Raw genomic sequence first — 17,776 nt, forward strand, 5'->3', positions numbered from 1 at the left:
TCAGCATCTCCCGTCTCTCTCTGCCTCTGATTCTCCCCCTCCCTCTTATAAGGACACTGTGAAGACACTGGGTCCCCAGGGAATGTAGGGTCATCCCCATCTCAGGGGCCTAGCTTAATTGCACCTGCAGAGTCCCCTCTGCCCCGTGAGATGACACGTCCACAGGTCCTGGGATAGGGCGTGGACATCTTTAGGGGCTGTTATTCTGCTGAGCACACACCACGCGCGACCAAATGTCAGGGCAGCAACGAGGCCCTTTCCCAGGGATTCCAAGACCCCCTGCCGACAACATAGCCCTAAGGCTCACCATCACTCTCTCTCTTCCGCACCAGCACGGACTTCACGGGCCGCATTTGCACGTCCTGCCGTGGCAGCCGCTTGAAGCCAGATACCAGGGCCAGCCCGTTGGCCTCGGAGCCGCCACCTGGGCTCCTGCGCCCATGGCTGCCGGCCCGGCTCCGGCGACCTGCCCTTGGCCGACGGGAGCGCTCGCCCCAGGAGCGGCCAGAGCCGCTAGACGTGTCCCCCTCGTAGCCCCGGCCGTGGTCAGCCTCCTCCAAACGCCGCAGCCTGTCTTCCTCATCTGAGTCCTGGTGTCCCGGGGCAGAAGTGACCTTGGTGGCAGGCACCTGGACTTTCCGGGGACGCTTCACCGTCTGTTAAAGGAGGCAAAGATGGGTGGGGGGCCAGTTCAAGGCTCTGGCCCATCCCCTGGGCAGCCCTGGGGGACTCTGGTCCCTCCGAGCCTCAACATCCAAGCTATGAAATGGGGACACAATTCCATTGGCTTGGGGGAAGCTTATTCATTTGCCCATGGGCAGCAGGATCGGGGACTGGGGTGGGGTGGGGGACTCAGCCAGGACAGAGGTGCTGCTGGCAGGCACTGCCCCTCCCACTCACAATGTTGGCCATCTTTGTGCAGGTCTTGAGTATCTGAATGGCGAAGGTGGAGGTGACACTCTCCATGGAGACCCCATTCACCATGACAATCTGGTCCCCTGTCCTGAGGGAGAAGGCCAGGTCTGAGAGAGGAGGTCTTGCTGGGAGCCCCTCTCCCCAGGCCTTCCCTGAGGGCCCCTGGCAGGTACCCCCAGCTGTACAAGGCCTGGTTCCAAACCATCAGAGTCCCCAGGCTCACAAAGACATCCTTCTGGGCCTCAGTTTCCTCATCTGTAAAGTGGGGCTGATCAAAGAACCCACATAATAATGAAATGCAATTGTAGAACAGAAACGGCAATTGCGGCTGGCATCTCCATACCGCCTTACTTTTTTCTCTAGGCCCCCCTCTTCATGCTTTTCTTCCCTTCTCTCTCTGTTTCACACTCTATTTCTCTCTGAAGCTGGCCCCCGATTCTGAGTATCACATCACCTGTCAACCACTCGGGCCCAAGAACCATTTTTCCCAAAATAACTCCCAAGAGCCTCCTGCCCCCAAGACCTCAGGATACTGGGTCACTCTCCCTCCAGCCAAAAAGAGGTTTCTAGGATATTTGTTCCAGGAGCGTTCCAGGGCTACCATAACCCCGAGAACACAGTCAGTCATGCTGCCAGCTTCCAGTCCTGTGTTGTCAGAGCTGGGAGGTGCCAGGCACATTTTAGCCTCCAGACTCTGGACCATATAGGTCCCTCTTCTTGACACACCTGTCCCCTGTAACCCAGCTGCCTTGACACTCACTGTAGCCAGCCCTCAGCCGGCCCTCCAGGCACCACATCGGACACAACCACAGATCCACCGGACCGGTCTCGGCCACCAGAGATTGCGATGCCAAAGCCTCGGCGGGGGTCCTGAGAGGGGATGAGAAACAGAACGCGATTCTGCTTTTCACTGGGACAAAGGCCATCCTACGGGGACCGGCCCACTGTTTTTGTTGGCGCCCATGCAGGGAGAGGGAGGCCCCACCTTGCTGATCGTGGCAGTGTACTGTTCCCAGATGGTCAGCTCCTCCATGTCCAGCACCTGGAGTGGGGTGGCAGGGAAGGTGGCTGTGAGAATTCAGGGGTCTCCATACCTGGGTGGGGAGCCTAGCTCTGACACTCTCCTGGCCCAAGCCTGTGGGATGGTTGCAATGTCTCCTGAGACCTCAGTTTTTTCATCTGCAAAGTGGACTTAAGTCAGTGGTTCTCAACCCAGAACTGTTCTGCCTCCTCCAGGGGACACTGTGTGGTATCTGGGATCATCTGTGGTTGTCACAACTGGGTGTGCTCCTGGCATCGAGTGGGTGGGGGCTAGGGATGCTTCTCAAATTCCTTCAGTGCACAGGACAGACCCCACCATAAAGAATCATCCATGGGCTTCCCTGGTGGTACAGTGGATAAGAATTCGCCTGCCAATGCAGGGCACATGGGTTTGATCCCTGGTCCAGGAAGATTCCATATGCCATGGGGAGCAACTAAGCTCGTGCACTACAACTACTGAGCCCACGCATCTAGAGCCTGTGCTCTGCAACAAGAGAAGACACCTCAGTGGGAAGCCCGTGCAGCACAATGAACAGCCCCTGATTGCCGCAACTAGAGAAAACCCGCGCATAGCAACAAGAAATACAGAAAAAAAAAAGAAAAATGATCCTTTCCCAGATGTTAATGGTGCTGAACTGTAATGGAAATAGAGAAGCGGCAAGTCCTTGTTGCTTTCCCTCTGGGAGATCTGACTCGATGCCTAGTGGGCATCGAGCAAAGCCCACAGGCACAAGGGACTCACTCTGCTCCAGACCCGCAGGCCTCCTCGCCATTCCTCCAACACGCCAGGCCCGGTCCTGCCCCAGGACCTTTGCACACACTTTCTCCTCTGCCTGAAACTCTCGTCCACCAGATCTCTACCTGGCTTCCTCCCTCACTTCCTTCTCCCAGCCACCCGGTCTGCAACCGGCCCCTCCCCACCCCACAACAGACCAGTTTATCCACCTCATCCTGATTCCCAGTTCACAGAACCTGTGATCCCTTGACATTCTCTGAATTTTAAAAATCTGGTCACTGTACTTCTCCCTCTAGAATGTCTGCTTCGGAGGGCAGAGATTTTTATCTGCCTCGGATTCTATCTATGGAATGATTAAATGAAGTGCTTCCTTTGCGCCAGGCTCTTTGCAGTAAGATCTCATTTAATCTGCTCACTAACAGGTGTTCTGTTAACAGATAGTCTATTATTCATCTGTTATATGATTTTTTTCCAGTAGTCATGTATGGATGTGAGAGTTGGATCATAAAGAAGGCTGAATGCCGAAGAATTGATGCTTTTGAACTGTTTGGAGAAGACTCTTGAGAATCCCTTGGACTGCAAGGAGATCAAACCAGTCAATCCTAAAGGAAATCAACCCTGAATATTCATTGGAAGGATTGATGCTGAAGTTGAAGCTCCAATACTTTGGCCACCTGATGCGAAGGGCTGACTCATTGGAAAAGACCCTGATGCTGGGGAAGATCGAAGGCAGGAGGAGAAGGGGACGACAGAGGATGAGATGGTGGGATGACATCACCAATTCAATGGACATGAGTTTGAGCAAGTTCTGGGAGATGGTGAAGGACAGGGAAGCCTGGCATACTTGCAGTCCATGGGGCTGCAAAGAATCAGACACGACTGAGCGACTGAACAACAATCACAGATGAGGAAAGCTGGGTCCAGAGAGGGAAAGTCACTTGCCAAGACAACAGAGCAATTGGAGCGTAGGGGTGGAGAGGCGTGGCTTCTGTTATTTTCAAGTCCAGGGTACAGAGGAGATCAGAGGCTTTGGGAATAGAAGTCACGCAGCCAACAGAAGGGGGTATGTGGCCCACACCTATCCCTTACTTCTATCTGGATGTGCTGCTGCCCCTGGGGGGCCTTGTAGAAATGATGCCCCCTCCCCACACAGCATAGCATGTGTGGGGGGATTCCCTGTGCAGTGTGTGGTGTTTCCCTGCCTTTTCTTAGAGGTTCCTGGGAGAGCAGCATTCCAGGCTCCAGGGAGGTAGGAGGCCCTAGGAGAAGAGGGAAACAAAGCCAAGGGCGGGGCCTCATGAGCCCTCCTGGGAGCCGGGTCTGCTTTGCACCACCAAGATTCAAATCCTTCAGTGTGCACTTGACTGGCTGTGGTGGTACTTCTCCAGCCTCATCTTCCCCATCTGTACAATGGGTACCTCCCTCACCCCCGCTGCCCCATCTTTCAGCACTGAGGTGTGAGAAGGGGGCCTGGAGTCTCCCACAAATAGCAGTAGGAGCCTCTGGAGGGACGGCAGTGGTTGTAGTGAGAAGTAATAATAATGATCTTTCTCCTCTGTGTAACATTAATAAGCAACACTATTTCATGAGCTGCCAGTGAGCACTATGCAGTACCCATTCCTTTACTCCTGAGTGACCTCAGGAAGCGGCTCTGCTTCTATTCCTGCCTTCCTGCTTCACAGGGGAGGAAAAGGAGGCCCAGAGAGGTTCAGTAAAGTACTAGAGGTCACACAGCACTACGTGAACCCTGGCAGTCTGTCCCACGCCTTTGCTCTCAACCACCTGGTCCCAGCACCCTTCTGTTCTTTTTTTTTTTTTTTTCCCCTTCTAAACATTTTTCGGAACTAAATCTTTTCACTTGCTCTGATTTTATGTTTGGTGTCATTAAATGATCCCCTTGCATTTTGAGTTCCTGGCTCTATTTTAAGAATCAGCCCCCAGGGAATCACAGCCCTCAGGGGGCAGGCGCAGGTGGCCATGGCTTGTTCTGGCTCGTGCAGGTTCGCCTCCACGGATACTGGCAGGCTCTCTGACACCCATAGGGTCACACCGAACCCCGCAGCCCACCTCAGCTTAGTTCACCCCCAACCTTTCCCCGGCTGACTCCTGTGCCTGGACACCCTCCCAATATGCATACAGCTGTCCCCTGACACTTGGGTCTCAGCTCAAATGCCACCTCCCCAGGAAGACCTCCCAGACTAGCCAATCTTCTCTGGCTGGCATGCTACCACTCCTCTGCTCTATTGATTAGGTTTTACTCATGGCTTCCAAAACCATCTTCAATTACCCTGTTTAATCATCAATTTGTGATTTTCTGATCTTTCTTCTTTAAGGCTAGGCGGGGCTGTCTCTCTGGGTACTTTGCTGATTGGTCCACCAATCAACCTCCCTTCCAGGCTTTTACACATGCTGTACTCCCTGGCAAACTCCTATTCATCCTTCACAGCCCCAGGGGCTGTGTCTCTTCCTTCAGGAAATAAGTCCTCAACACCCCCCCAAGACACATACATTTCTTGCCTCTGATTATTGAGGCCTGGGAGGTCCCAGTCCACCTGTCTCCCTTAAACCCCTGAGTCTGGGGATTCCTGGTAGTCAGGGTTGGGGGTCCTGGGACCCCATCATTGTCCCCACAGGACAGCGTGTGTGGGGAGTTTGCGGAATGCACTAATGGTAGAATAAAAGGCTGATTTTCCCAGGAACTCCACCAGGTTCTCTGGGAGATAGTGGAGGACAGAGGAGCCTGATGTGCTGCAGTCCACAGGGTCGCAAAGAGTAAGACACGACTTAGCGCCTGAACAACAACCACCACCTGCAGGTACGTCCAGAGTTCCTAGCCTCCTCAGCCCCGCCCCCCTCCAGGTGAGCTCCGAGGGGGCGGAGCCCGCGCCTACATCCCCGCCCCTTGCCACGCGCGGGACAAAAACACCGGAGACTAGAGGCCTCCGGAGGGGACTGGGCTTACCGAGTCACACCGGCCCAGGCACGTGGTTGCCAGGCTGCTGATCACTCTCCCCCTCCCCGCCCCCACCTCTGGGAACCACAGCGGGGGTCGGAGTGGGGGAGGGGAGGGGACCACAAATACTCGAGTTGAGGACGGGATTCTGGGAGCTGCTGCTTGCTGCCTGGAAGGAGAAAGAACTTCCCGGCCCTAGAGCCTCGGGTGGTCTGGCCTGGGGCCAGCCACAGATCTCCCGAGCCTGTTCACCTGTTTACCCCTCTGGGGCCCGACCTGAGACGCAGAAGGGTGGGTGTGACAAAGTCGGTTCAAGCTCCAACACTGGAGAACGAAGCACACCCCACTCGCCACAGGGCCACGGGGATTCCCTGCCCCAGCCCCGATCGGCCTGCCCGATGCAGCAAAACTGGACTCTCAAGCCAGATCCCCCAAGTTAACAACTCTGTATACAGTAGACACTCAATAAATGGTGATCCCCTCTTCCACAGCCTCACTGCCTTCGCCAAAGCCGTTCCAGCCCACATAGTCCCTGCCTACGTCCCACCCTTAGTGCTCAAGCTCAACTCGGCCCATCCCCCTGGGAAACTGCACACCTACTATGTACGAGGAGCATTTTCCCCCCCTCCTAGGATCCTCCCCACGCCCTTCTATAAAGTGACCATCACCCACTTTATAGACGAGGTTCTCAAAGGCGTGGACTCACTGGCTGGCTCAAAGTTACACAGAAAAATCGGAATTTGAACACCGGTCGGCCTGCTAAGGGACTTCCCAGGTGGCGCTGGTGGTAAACATCCCGACTGCCTATACAAGAGACAGAAGAGACGCGGGTTCCATCCCTGGGTCGGAAAGATCCCCTGGAGGAGCATGGGACAGAGGAGCCTGGCGGGCTACCGTCCACTGGGTTGCAAACAGTCACACATGACTGAAGTGACTTAGTACACACACGAACGCTATCTGTTAAGGGAAGCAGACCCGGGGCAGAGGGAGCCCCCGGAGGCACGCTGGAGGCCAGTGGGCGCAGACACTCTCCCCTTGCTAGCCTCCACATTCTCCTGGGCCTCAATTTCCCCATCTGTTACCTAAGAAGGGGGTAATCTGGGGTCCCGGGTCCCGGTCCCAGCCCCGACCCCACCTCGGTCCCCTTCCCCCTCCAGCCCTCCGCGGGCTACTCGCCTGGAATCTCACCGCCATAGTCCACCCTGGGGGCTGTCCAGCGCCTCTGGCCCAGGGCGGGGGGCCTAGAAACAGTCAAAACTGGACCCCACCCTGGCGGCTGGGGAGGGTCGCGGCGAAGCAGGTGTCCAGCACTTGCCCTCCTCCCTCCCGCTCCGCCGCCAGGGCTGCACCTGCACCTCTTCCTCCTCTGAGTCCCCTCCCGGCCCCGCCTCTGTCCCGACACGCCTCCGGGACGCCGCCAAGGCCGCCTTCGCTCACACCCTGCCACCCCTCCTAATACAGGATCCAGGCCCTGTGGTGGGAATTCCAGGCCGTGTTTTCCGCCCAGCTGCGCACTAGCCGGCGGCCGGGTTGGAGACCTGCCCGGAGAGGCTGCAAGGAAGACCAGGCAGGGATTAAAGCCGCGTTTGGAACGGAGCCTGCGCTTTGGAAGGTTTTCCATCCAGGAAAACCAATGCGTGTTGAGATTCTGTAGAGAGACGTGTTATGGTTAGGAGCTAGCCAAGGTTCAGAGACCTCCCAAGAGTAGGGCTGATCTTTCTCGGTCACCTCATCTTCAGCAAGTTCACCCGATTTTATTTGATTTTTTGATTTTTGGGAGTTTATTTTAGAGAGGAAACTGAGGCCCAGAGAAACCTGGGGTGGGGTGAGGGGTATGGACTTTCTGAAGGTGTAGGCTGATATGAGACTTCCCTTTTGATGTCCCCTACAGTGGAGGATCCAGAAGGTGCACAGCGGTCACCTCTGGGCCTGGCCAGAATCCAGTGTTTTCAGCCTGTCTTCACACCTAGCCCTGGGTTGGGTCCCCAGCTGGGAAGGGCGCTCAGCGGGGACAAGGAAATTCTTTAAGATTCTTGGAGTAAAGGTCATGCTTCTTTCTCCACCCCTTGACTCACCCTCAAGGGACCTGTCTAGGAATAATTGGACCAGAGCCGGAAACCCTCTACCTGGGGGTGTGGAAGGGAGAAAGTCACCTGGGTAGGTGGAGCCACCATTGGCTCTGCCCTCACATTCCTTCTTGCTTAAAAAAAAATAGAGCCTGAGGCTCAACTGTTTCCTTGTCCCACCCAGGTCAAGGTTGAAGGGGCAAATCTGGGCATAGACACCCCTTCCCAGCCTCACCCAATCAAGACTGGGCAGAAAGAAGCTCCAGATTGTGGGAAGAGGGGAGGCAGAGGGGAAAATTAGGGATCAGGGAAGTCTTCCTGGAGGAGGGGGCATTGCCACTGGGGTTTAGAAGGTTGAATATTGCTGTTGTTGGTCAGTCACTAAGTTGTGTCCGACTTTTTGCCACCCCATGGGGTGCAGCATGCCAGGCTTCCCTGTCCTTCACCATCTCCCTGAGTTTGCTCAAACTCATGTCCATTGAGTCGATGATGCTGTCCATCAATCTCGTCCTCTGTCATCCCCTTCTCTTGCCCTCAGTCTTTCCCAGCACCTTTTCCAATCAGTCAGTTCTTCTCATCATGTGGCCAATGTATTGGAGCTTCAGCTTCAGCAACAGTCCTTTCATTGAATATTCAGGGTTGATTTCCGTCAGCACTGACAGGTTTGATCTCCCTGCAATCCAAGGGACTCCCCAGAGTCTTCTCTGGCACCACAGTTTGAAAGCATCAGTTTGTGATCAGCTTTTCTTTATGGTCCAACTCTCACTTCCATACATGTCTACTGGAAAAATCAGCTTTGACTATACAGACCTTTGTTGGCAAAGTGATATCTCTGCTTTTTGATACACTGTCTAGGCTTATCACAGCTTTTCTTCCAAGGAGCGAGTGTCTTTTAATTTCATGGCTGCAGTTACTGTCTGCAGTAATTTTGGAATCCAAGAAAATAAAGTCTCACTGTTTCCATTGTTTCTCCATCTATTTGTCATGAAGTGATGGGACCAGATGCCATCATCTTAGTTTTTTGAATGTTGAGTTTTAAGCCAGCTTTTTCATTCTTCTTTTTCACTTTCATCAAGAGGCTCTTTAGTTCCTCTTCACTTTCTGCCATAAGGGTGGAGTCATCTGCCTATTGGAGGTTGTTGCTATTTCTCTTGGCAATCTCAGTTTCAGCTTGTGATTCATCCAGCCCAACAAGAAGGTTGGATAAGAATTTGCCAAATGTGCAAGAATACAGTCAAATCCTTTGAGGCCCCCAAGGTTGATATCTCACCTCTCCCCAAAACACTAAAGATCCCAGTTAGCCAAAATTTACCCCTCAAGGGTGCCCAAAGTCTTCCAAGGCAATAACCCTTTTTAAGAGCCCCCTTCTAAGGACGTATTTGGACCCTCATAAGTAAATCAGTGTTAGTTGCTCAGTCATGTCCGACTGTTTGCAACCACATGGACTGTAGCCCACCAGGCTACTCTGTCCATGGAATTCTCCAGGCAACAATGGAGTGGGTAGCCATTCCCTTCTCCAGGAGATCTCAACCCAGGGATCAAATCCAGGTGTCCTGCATTGCAGGCAGATTCTTTACCATCTGAGCCAACCTCAGCCTTTTCTGATGTGACCTTGGGCCACCAGCGGGTGACCTTGGGCCAAACACGAAATGATTTTAGGTAAAAGAAGGTCAAACTTTTTAAAAAAATAGATGTATATTTGCTTTAATGAGTTACAGGAAAAAACATAAATAAATTCTCTACTCCCACATGTATAAGGAATTCGTGGCTGCGATTACTGGGGAGGAGTTACTGATTAGGATGTAGGTCTGGCAAAATCAGACAAGCGGGCTGCTTAAGGAGTGTTAGCTTTGCTGCAACCACTGTTACACAGGTATCCACGTGCCCATTTGCAGCTGAGAAAACTGAGACCAGATGTGTCAAGTAGTGGGCCCAACTAGAAGAGCTGGGTTTGGCTCTGTTTGATGCCACACCCCTCACTCTATATGTAGGGTGATTTACCCCTCACTCCCCCTCGAAATCCCACTTTAATATCTGAAGACATGTTTAGTAGACACTGTTGGCATTGAGTGGGCTTCCCAGGTGATTTAGTGGTAAAAAATCCACCTGGCAATGCAGGAGATGTAGGTTCCATCCCTGGGTCAGGAAGATCCCTTGGAGAGGGAAATGGCAACCCATTCCAGTATTCTTGCCTGTAGAATCCCATGGACAGAGGGAGCCCAACAGGCTACAGTCCATGGGGTCGCAAAGAGTTGGACACAACTGAGCATGCACACACTCCTATTGGCACAGAGTGGACAGAGGCCGGGGATGCTGTTCACCACCGCCAAGTGCCCAGGACAGCCCCACCCCAGAGAACCATCCAGTCCCAAAAGTCAATAGTGCTGAGGTACAGAAACCCCACTTTAAAGCCCTCTAAGAAGGGGGATAACCACCCCAAGATACATGGTCTTCCTTCAGCCACCTCACATACTTCATTCCCTGTTCAAGAACACTCAGCGGCTCCCCAGTATCCATGAGATAACCTGTACTCAAATTCGGGGCTTTGGAGAAAGGTGCCTCCAGTGCTGCCTCACAGAGGGAGGGTCATTCATGCATTCATGTTCTCACCTATTCAGTCGTTCATGCAAAAAAATATTTCAAGCCCTTGTTAAGCACCAGGTGAAGGAGGAAGTGAGGGGATAAGGAATTCCCGCCTGAAGTTGCAGTGCTGATTACCACCAGGAGGAGGCAGCGTGCACATGGCCTGAAGTGATGTTGTGGGAGGGGAGGATACTAGGAACCTGGGGGATGACCCTTCTCTGCCCCTTCTGAGCCCCAGAGGGGGAAACTGAGGCTCAAAAAGGGTGGGGACAGGGTTGAAGTCTCCCTGAGTGGTGGCCATCAGGAAGGGTGGGAACCTGCAGGGAGGGAGTGGTGGTCATTCACGCCTGAGGCTTAAAGCCTCCCTGGTGGAGGCTGCTTTGCTGGGCTGCAAGAGGCGGAGGTGTTATTTGTGGTCAAACAGGTCTGACCAGAACCCAAGAATGAAGCTGCTCAGCCACCTGGCTGGGCGCTGGCTCATTCAATTACTGAGTGCCCACTGTGTACACCCAGTTCCTACGCAAGCCCTGCCCTAAAGAAGGCTGAGCACTGAAGAATTGATGCTTTCGAACTGTGGTGTTGGAAAAGACTCTTGGGAGTCTATTGGACAGCATGGCAATCAAATCAATCAATCCTAAAGGAAATCAACCCTGAATATTCATTGGGAGGACTAATGTTGAAGCTCCAATACTTTGGCCATCTGATACAAAGAGCCGACTCATTGGAAAAGACCCTGATGCTGGGAAAGATTGAGAGCAGGAGGAGGAGAATATGAGACAGTTGGATGGCATCATCGACTCAGTGGACATGAGTTTGAGCAAATTCTAGGAGATAGTAAAGGACAGGGAAGCCTGGCGTGCTGCAGTCCAGGGGGTTGCAAAGAGTCAGATATGTCACTGAATGACAACAACAAAAGGAAGCCCAGGGCCCTCAGGGAAGATAGACATGGTCTAATCTTCAGGTAGCAGAAATAAAATGTCCAATCTAGATTTCTGAGAGCACCTGCACAGAGACACACCTGGTCTGGGGACTCCTGGAGGGCTTCTCTGAGGAGGTGTTACTGAGATTAATAGGAGTGACCTAAGTGAGAGGGATCTGGGAGGAGGTAACAGCTAGACCTGAAGGGGGTAAGGGAGGCATCATGGGAGAGCTGGTGGACAGCCAGTGCAAAGGCTCTGGGGCATGACTGGGCCTAGAATGTTGGAGGAACAGTGAGGAAGACTTTGTGACTGGAACAGAGTGAGTGAGGGAGAGAGAAGGAGGAGGGGAGGGCAGGGAAGAGACAGGGGCTTCTGGCCCCAGGGAAGTTGGGACCGAGGAGGGCTATGGCAGAGGAAGGGGCCAGGGCCTGATTCAGGGGCCCACTGGCGCCCTCTGGTGGCCCACTGCTAGGCCGACAGACTGAGTGGCGGGGCCAAACCTAGGGGAGCTGCGAGCCCAAACCCAGAGGCCCTGCAAAAAAAAACAAAAACGTTTTAAATCAAGTTTTATTTTGGGAGAATTCCCTGGTGGTCAAGTGACTAGGACTCTGCGCTTTCACTGCCCAAGGGCCCAGGTTCAATCCCTGGTCAGGGAAATAAGATTCCACAAGCCGCGATGCCAAAAAAACCAAGACATTTTATTTTGGACCTTTTAATTTATTTTATTTTATTTATTTAATTTTGGCCGTGCCTCTAGTGGGATCTTAGTTCCCCGACCAGGGATTGAACCCAGGTCCTCGGACAATGAAAGAGGGGAGGCCTAACCACTGGACCAACAGGGAACTTCCTGGACCATTTTTAAATTGACAGAAAAGCTGATGTAATTCAGAGAGTCCCCCTATGCTTCTCACCCAGTTTCTCCCAACATCATTTTACATGACCACAATGTACCTGCCAAAACTAAAAAACCACAGTCTCATCACCACGAACTACACTCCAGGCTGCGTTCAGCTTTTACTGCCCCAGGACCCCGTTTAGCATCGCACAGCATGTCCGGTCCACACATCTCCTCGGGCTCCACTCCCTCTTGCTCCATGGGCCTTTCCAGTCTGGAGACCAGGCAGGGTTTTGCACACTACTCCTCATTTGGGGTTTGTCCAGTGCTTTCCTTGTGCCTGGACTGGGGTTATGGGTTCAGGCAGAGGGCATGGGAGGAAGGGCAGATTCTGGGGTGCGGCCGGCTTGTGGATGCTCACAGCACTGAGGTATGTCCCAGCAGTTGGCACCGTGAGGGCGCTGGAGCACCTTGGGGAGAGCACTTTGATGTTGGAAGGAGGGGGGTGAAGACCCTTCTGGGGGCAGCTGCAGCGGGGCTCACAGAGTGTGTTCCCCGATCGCCTGCCTCCCGGGTGCGAGGAGGCCCACCGCAGGGGGCAGAGCAGTGCCTGTTGCGAATCCCAGCCTCTCTGCCTCCAGCCTCAGTTTTCTCATCTGTATAGTGGGACCTGCTTCTGCCTGTGAGCGCTGTGATTGGGAAGGTTCACAAACTAAAGCAGCTGGCACACAGCAGGTGCACAGAAAGGTTCACCTGGGCTCTCTGTGGCTCCATCCCAACTTGGGTCAGAAGGAGGGAAATAAGCTCCTAGTAGGAAAAAATGAAGTGAATTATGGTGTCCCCCAGGGCTGGACAGGGATCACCCACAGAAATGTCAACTTTGAGGTTTCATCCTTTGGTGCAATGGCTGAGGGAAGCACCCACACCCCTGATACCTGCATCCCTGTCTCCTGTCTGGCTTTTGCACCTGTGCCCCCGCCAGCTGCCCCCACCACGTCCCATGAAAGGTCCTTCGTGACCCCCAGTTCGCTAGGGGTCTTATCTGCTTTGTGACTGAGCCAGCCACAGCTGGAATCCGTCCTTCTGAAGTGCAGAGTACTGGTCTTTCTACTCTGCTCAGAATCTTAGGTGGTTCCCCATGAGCTATTCATTCCTTTATGGAGCACCCACTGCACACCAGGCCCTATACTAGGAACTCAGGACACTGCAGAGGTAGAGCTCACAGACTTTCAGAACAGATATGCAGTAATTGTCTGAGGGACTTCCCTGGCTGCCCAGTGGTTAAGGCTCTGAACTTCCACTGTAGGGGATGTGGGTTTGAGCCCTGGTCAGGGAACAAATATCCCACATGTTGTGTGTCTCGACCAAAAGAAATAAATAAACAGAACAGTGTCAGCAATTAGCGTGTGGCTAAAAAGCTGTGGCTTTAGCTCAAGAACATTCCACAGTTCCCTAGCCTTTGGTCAAGGATATTTATTGAGCATCTGCTCAATGCCAGGCTCTTGGCACTCTTCTTAGTTATCTGTGCTTCTTATGGTCTTCAAATTATTTTACATCCCTGTAAACTATAGGAATGGCTTCCCTGGAGGCTTAATGGTAAAGAGTCCACCTGCCAATGCAGGAGACTTAGATTCAATCCCTGGGTTGGGAAGATCCCCTGGAAGAGGAAATGACAACCCCCTCCAGTATCTCCCCTGGGAAATCCCATGGACAGCGGAGCCTGGAGGGCTACAGTCCATGGGGTTGCAAAAGCATCAAACACGACTTAAGGACTTCACAACAGCAAAGTTACAGGAAACTGGTAACATTGCAAACGATTCTTGTCCATAGACATATAAATGAATTTTGTCCTGTGGAGACTGTTGATTATTGTCCTGTGGTTATTGACCAGTTTTATAACTATTTGTTATTTCATTTCAGCCTTGATTGCCTGTGTGTGTTCTTTCTTAATAGTCTCTCCTTTAAACAAGCTGTAAGATCTTATTAGTTCACATATTAATTAATGAGTTAAGTAAACTCATAAAGCATTGTTTATTTTTAAATATATATTTTTGTTTATTTGGCTGCACCAGGTCTTAGTTGCAGCATGTGGGATCTAGTTTACTGACCAGGGGTCGAACCCAGGCCCTCCGCACCAGGAGCATGGAGTCTTAGCCACTGGACCACCAGGGAAGGCCTTCTTTGTTTTATATTATAGTCATGCTTTTATATTTTTTTGAAAAAAAAAAAAAATCCCTTACTCCATTACACTGAAAGCCTTCACTCTAGCATCCAAGGCTCCTCCCTCAAGAAATTTCCACCTACTCCCTCTTACCTGTTAACATCTTCAAGTCCCAGAACATTCTTCCCACTTTTCTTCCTAATCACCCTGAACCCTGTCTTTCATATGTCAGCAAATGCTCTTAGTTCTCCCTAAAATGTGTCCAGAATCCTCCCACTTCTTTCTCCTTCTGAGCCTCCACCTGGTTCACCCCATCCTCGCCCACCTGGACCAGCAGAGTCCACTCCTCCAGGTCCCTGGTTCCACCCTCACCCTCCATAGTCTGTCCTCCCTGCAGCAGCCACCAGATGGCAACAGTGAGCGCCAGAGTCAGGCCCCACCCCTCCTCTGCTCACAGCTCTCCAGGTCTCCCACCTCTCAAAGCATAAAAGCCAAAGTCCTTCCGGAGGCTCACAATGTCCTGCAGGACCTGCCCCGTCCCCTCCAGGCCTTCCCCCGTGTCTCTTTCTCTCCCCTCTGTCCATCCACAGAGGCCTCCCAGCTGTTCTACCAGGCACAATCCTGCCCCAGGGCCTTTGCACAGGCTGTGTTTTGCGCTTGGAATGCCCCTCCCCCAACTACTCCATTCAAGTCTCTGCTCAAATGTTCCCTTCTCAATGAGTTCACAAAATTACAAGACGTCTGTTCCTTGGAAGAAAAGCTATGACAAACCTAGACAATGTATTAAAAAGCAGAGATATTACTTTGTCACCCTGAGCCGACAAAGCTATGGTTTTTCCAATAGTCATGTATGGATGTGAGAGTTGAACCATAAAGAAGCCTGAGCACTGAAGAACTGATGCTTTCAAATTGTGATGGAGACGACTCTTGAGTCCCTTGGACTGCAAAGAGATCCAACCAGTCAATCCTAAAGGAAATCAACCCTGAATATTCATTGGAAGGATTGATGCTGAAGCTGAACTTCCAATACTCTGGCCACCTGATTCGAGGAACTGACTCATTGGAAAAGACCTTGATGCTGGGAAAGATTGAAGGCAGGAGGAGAATGGGGCAACAGAAGACAAGATGGTTGGATGGCATCACTGACTCAATGGACATAAGTTTGAGCAAGCTCCAGGAGATAGTGAAGGACAAGGAAGCCTGGCATCCTGCCAGGGGTCCATGGGGTCACAAAGAGTCGGACATAATGGAGCAACTGAAAAGCAACGAGTTCTCCCCTGATCTTTCTACTTAAGATTGTGAAATACCTCCCTGCCTATTTTACTCCTATCCCTGCAACCCAATCCAGTACTCTTGCCTAGAGAATTCTGTGGACAGAGGAGCCTGGTGGGCTGCTGTCCATGGGGTTGCACAGAGTAGGACACGACTGAAGTGCATTGGAGAAGGAAATGGCAACCCACTCCAGTGTTCTTGCCTGGAGAATCCCAGGGATAGAGGAGCCTGGTGGGCTGCCGTCTATGGGGTCGCACAGAGTCGGACACGACTGAAGTGACTTAGCAGCAGCAGCAGCTGTACCTCTTTCATTTTTTTTTTTTTTCTGTAATACTGACCCTCTTCTAACCCAGGATATAGTTTACTTCCTCATTGTCTCTTGTTTCTTGTCTGTCTTCCTCCACCGAAACACAAGCCCCACAAGAGCAGGGCTCTTTGTTTCTCTTGATTGCCCCCTGAATCCCCAAGGCCGGGGACACAGCACACAGTAGTGGGTGCTCCTTAAATGCAGGTTCATTCCCTGGGCAGCCCCTCCTCCCAGTCCTGATCCCGGCTAACCTCAGCCCATTCCAAAGGGTGTCAGGCTCCGCCTTGAGCAAACACAGCTTCCCTGGCACCAGGCCAGACCTGAGGAGGAAGAACAGGAACCCAGACTCCCGCAGTGGACTTTCCTCAGAACCGGGGCCACAAGGAAGCCCTGAGCCAGGGAGGGAGGACTCTAACAAGATGCTGAAACTGGGGTGTTGGCTGGTAGGGGGGCTTAGGCAGCCCCCACCCCTCCCCCGCTCTCCGCATTTTCACTCCTATCAGGCTGACAACCGTACTTTCCTGTGCAGCGCAGGGCAGGTGGCTGCCCCTCTCTGAGCCTGGATTTGACCTCTGCAAAACAGGAAGGCAATGAGATGCTGCCGCTGGTCTGGCATTCTGATTTTGGGGGGGCAGTTTACCCTGCCCCTTGCGTGATTGGGAATTTATTACGTGCTCTACCATATGCTATTTTCAGCAGCCCTGTGACATGGTGTCTCTATACCCATTTCACAGAGTGGAAAACTGAAGTCAGAGCTCTCTGATGCCATGGGGTTTTCTCTCTCCAAACCCCAGCAGAGGTATATTCCCTCCTAACTCCTCAGACCCTGAATCTTAGCATCTCTGTTTCCCAGGAGTGACTCCAAATGCCAGCCGCCCCCACCCCGTACCCTGCAACTGGGACGCTCATGCATTCTGAGCCCCAGAGGGCCCTCTTCATCTCGGACAAAGAGCTTTGAGGTGCAATCAGACACTTGGCTGGCTAGGACGCACTCTTTGTCCTGCACTTTTTTGGGAGAAAATGACCCAGAAAAGCTCCTGCCACGGGACTTCTGTCTTCTTGGGGGTCTAATCTTCCTTTGCCTGGAAACCATCCTGGCTTCTTGCCCACAGTCTGCTCTGCAGACTCTTGTGGCCATCATCCACCCACTCATTGCTTCATTTCTCCATACGAAGATTTCAGCCAGAGAAGAAATCGAGATAAGGAGATAAGCCCTCCTCCCCCAGGACCCTTGTCGCCCCCGGCTCCAGCAGCAGGGGTGGGGGGAGACGAGATGCAACTGTCTGAAAACTTGGGGGCCTCTTAAGAAGTTCCAGGAGGTCCAGATACCAACCAGGTGCCAGTTTGTCTCACCTGCCACTTCCCTGCCAGCCTCCCCTCCTCAATTTGGGGAATCAGCGGCCAACTGGTACCCCCTCAGCCTCCCTGAAAGAGCCTGGGCCCACAATGACCCTCTGAAGTCTGTGGCTGTGGCGTCCTGGGCAGGCTGCCAGGGGCAGTAACTGCCGGCCAGATAATCCCTTAGAAACTATGTCAAATGCCCACACAGGAGTGTCGGTTTCCTGCCTTCCCAGGAGCCTGGTGGTGGGGGGAGGTGGCAGGGGGCCCAGGACCTTGTGGGGGGAGCCCCATTTGGACAGTACCTTTGGGGTGGTAGGCCGATCGGGCTGGGGGACTCACCTGTCTAGGAGGCTGGGTGGCCTCTGGGCAGGCAGCAGCAGTCAGGGCCTGGATGTCCGCCTGGCATCGGGGGCAGGGAGGGGACCTGAGGCTTGGGCTCTGGCTTGCCCACTTGTTTGCCCAACTTCTCCTCTCTGTGGTGGCCACAGACTGGCCGGTCCCGTGCCAGGTGGAACCAGCAGGGCGACAACCACAAGCCGACTGGCAAGAGTGAGAGAGACCTGGTTGGGTGTGTGGTTCTGTCGCAAGGTGCGCTCACGTGGGAGCTGCTGGCCTTAACCCCTGACTGCCCAGAGGCCAGGGATGC

General features: G+C 53.0%; 1 protein-coding gene across 7 annotated transcripts in view; it reads right to left on the bottom strand.

Moving 5' to 3' along the window:
• TJP3 (tight junction protein 3) overlaps positions 1–17,672 on the bottom strand; it is a 30,478-nt gene extending 12,806 nt beyond the window's left edge. For 2 of the 7 annotated variants that reach the window (XR_015166851.1, XM_086410158.1), the window contains exons 1-6: positions 6,822–7,013; positions 6,352–6,449; positions 1,901–1,957; positions 1,676–1,785; positions 901–1,003; positions 308–656 (exon numbers count right to left, since the gene is read on the bottom strand). Coding sequence is in view for 5 of the 7 variants with exons in the window: in XM_086410158.1 (XP_086266284.1) it covers positions 308–656; positions 901–1,003; positions 1,676–1,785; positions 1,901–1,948 (610 nt within the window). In the remaining 2 variants the exon portion in view is untranslated. Of the gene's footprint in view, positions 1–307; positions 657–900; positions 1,004–1,675; positions 1,786–1,900; positions 1,958–6,317; positions 6,450–6,821; positions 7,014–16,040; positions 16,110–17,469 lie in introns of those variants that run through there. The other 5 variants (XR_015166853.1, XM_086410160.1, XM_086410162.1 and 2 more) reach the window with 4 other exon arrangements.
• Positions 17,673–17,776: the final 104 nt, after the last annotated feature.

Source organism: Bos grunniens, chromosome 7, assembly GCF_055505025.1.
Source record: "Bos grunniens cultivar Pamir isolate PY7600 chromosome 7, Bosgru_T2T1.0, whole genome shotgun sequence".
Lineage (NCBI taxonomy): Eukaryota > Metazoa > Chordata > Mammalia > Artiodactyla > Bovidae > Bos > Bos grunniens.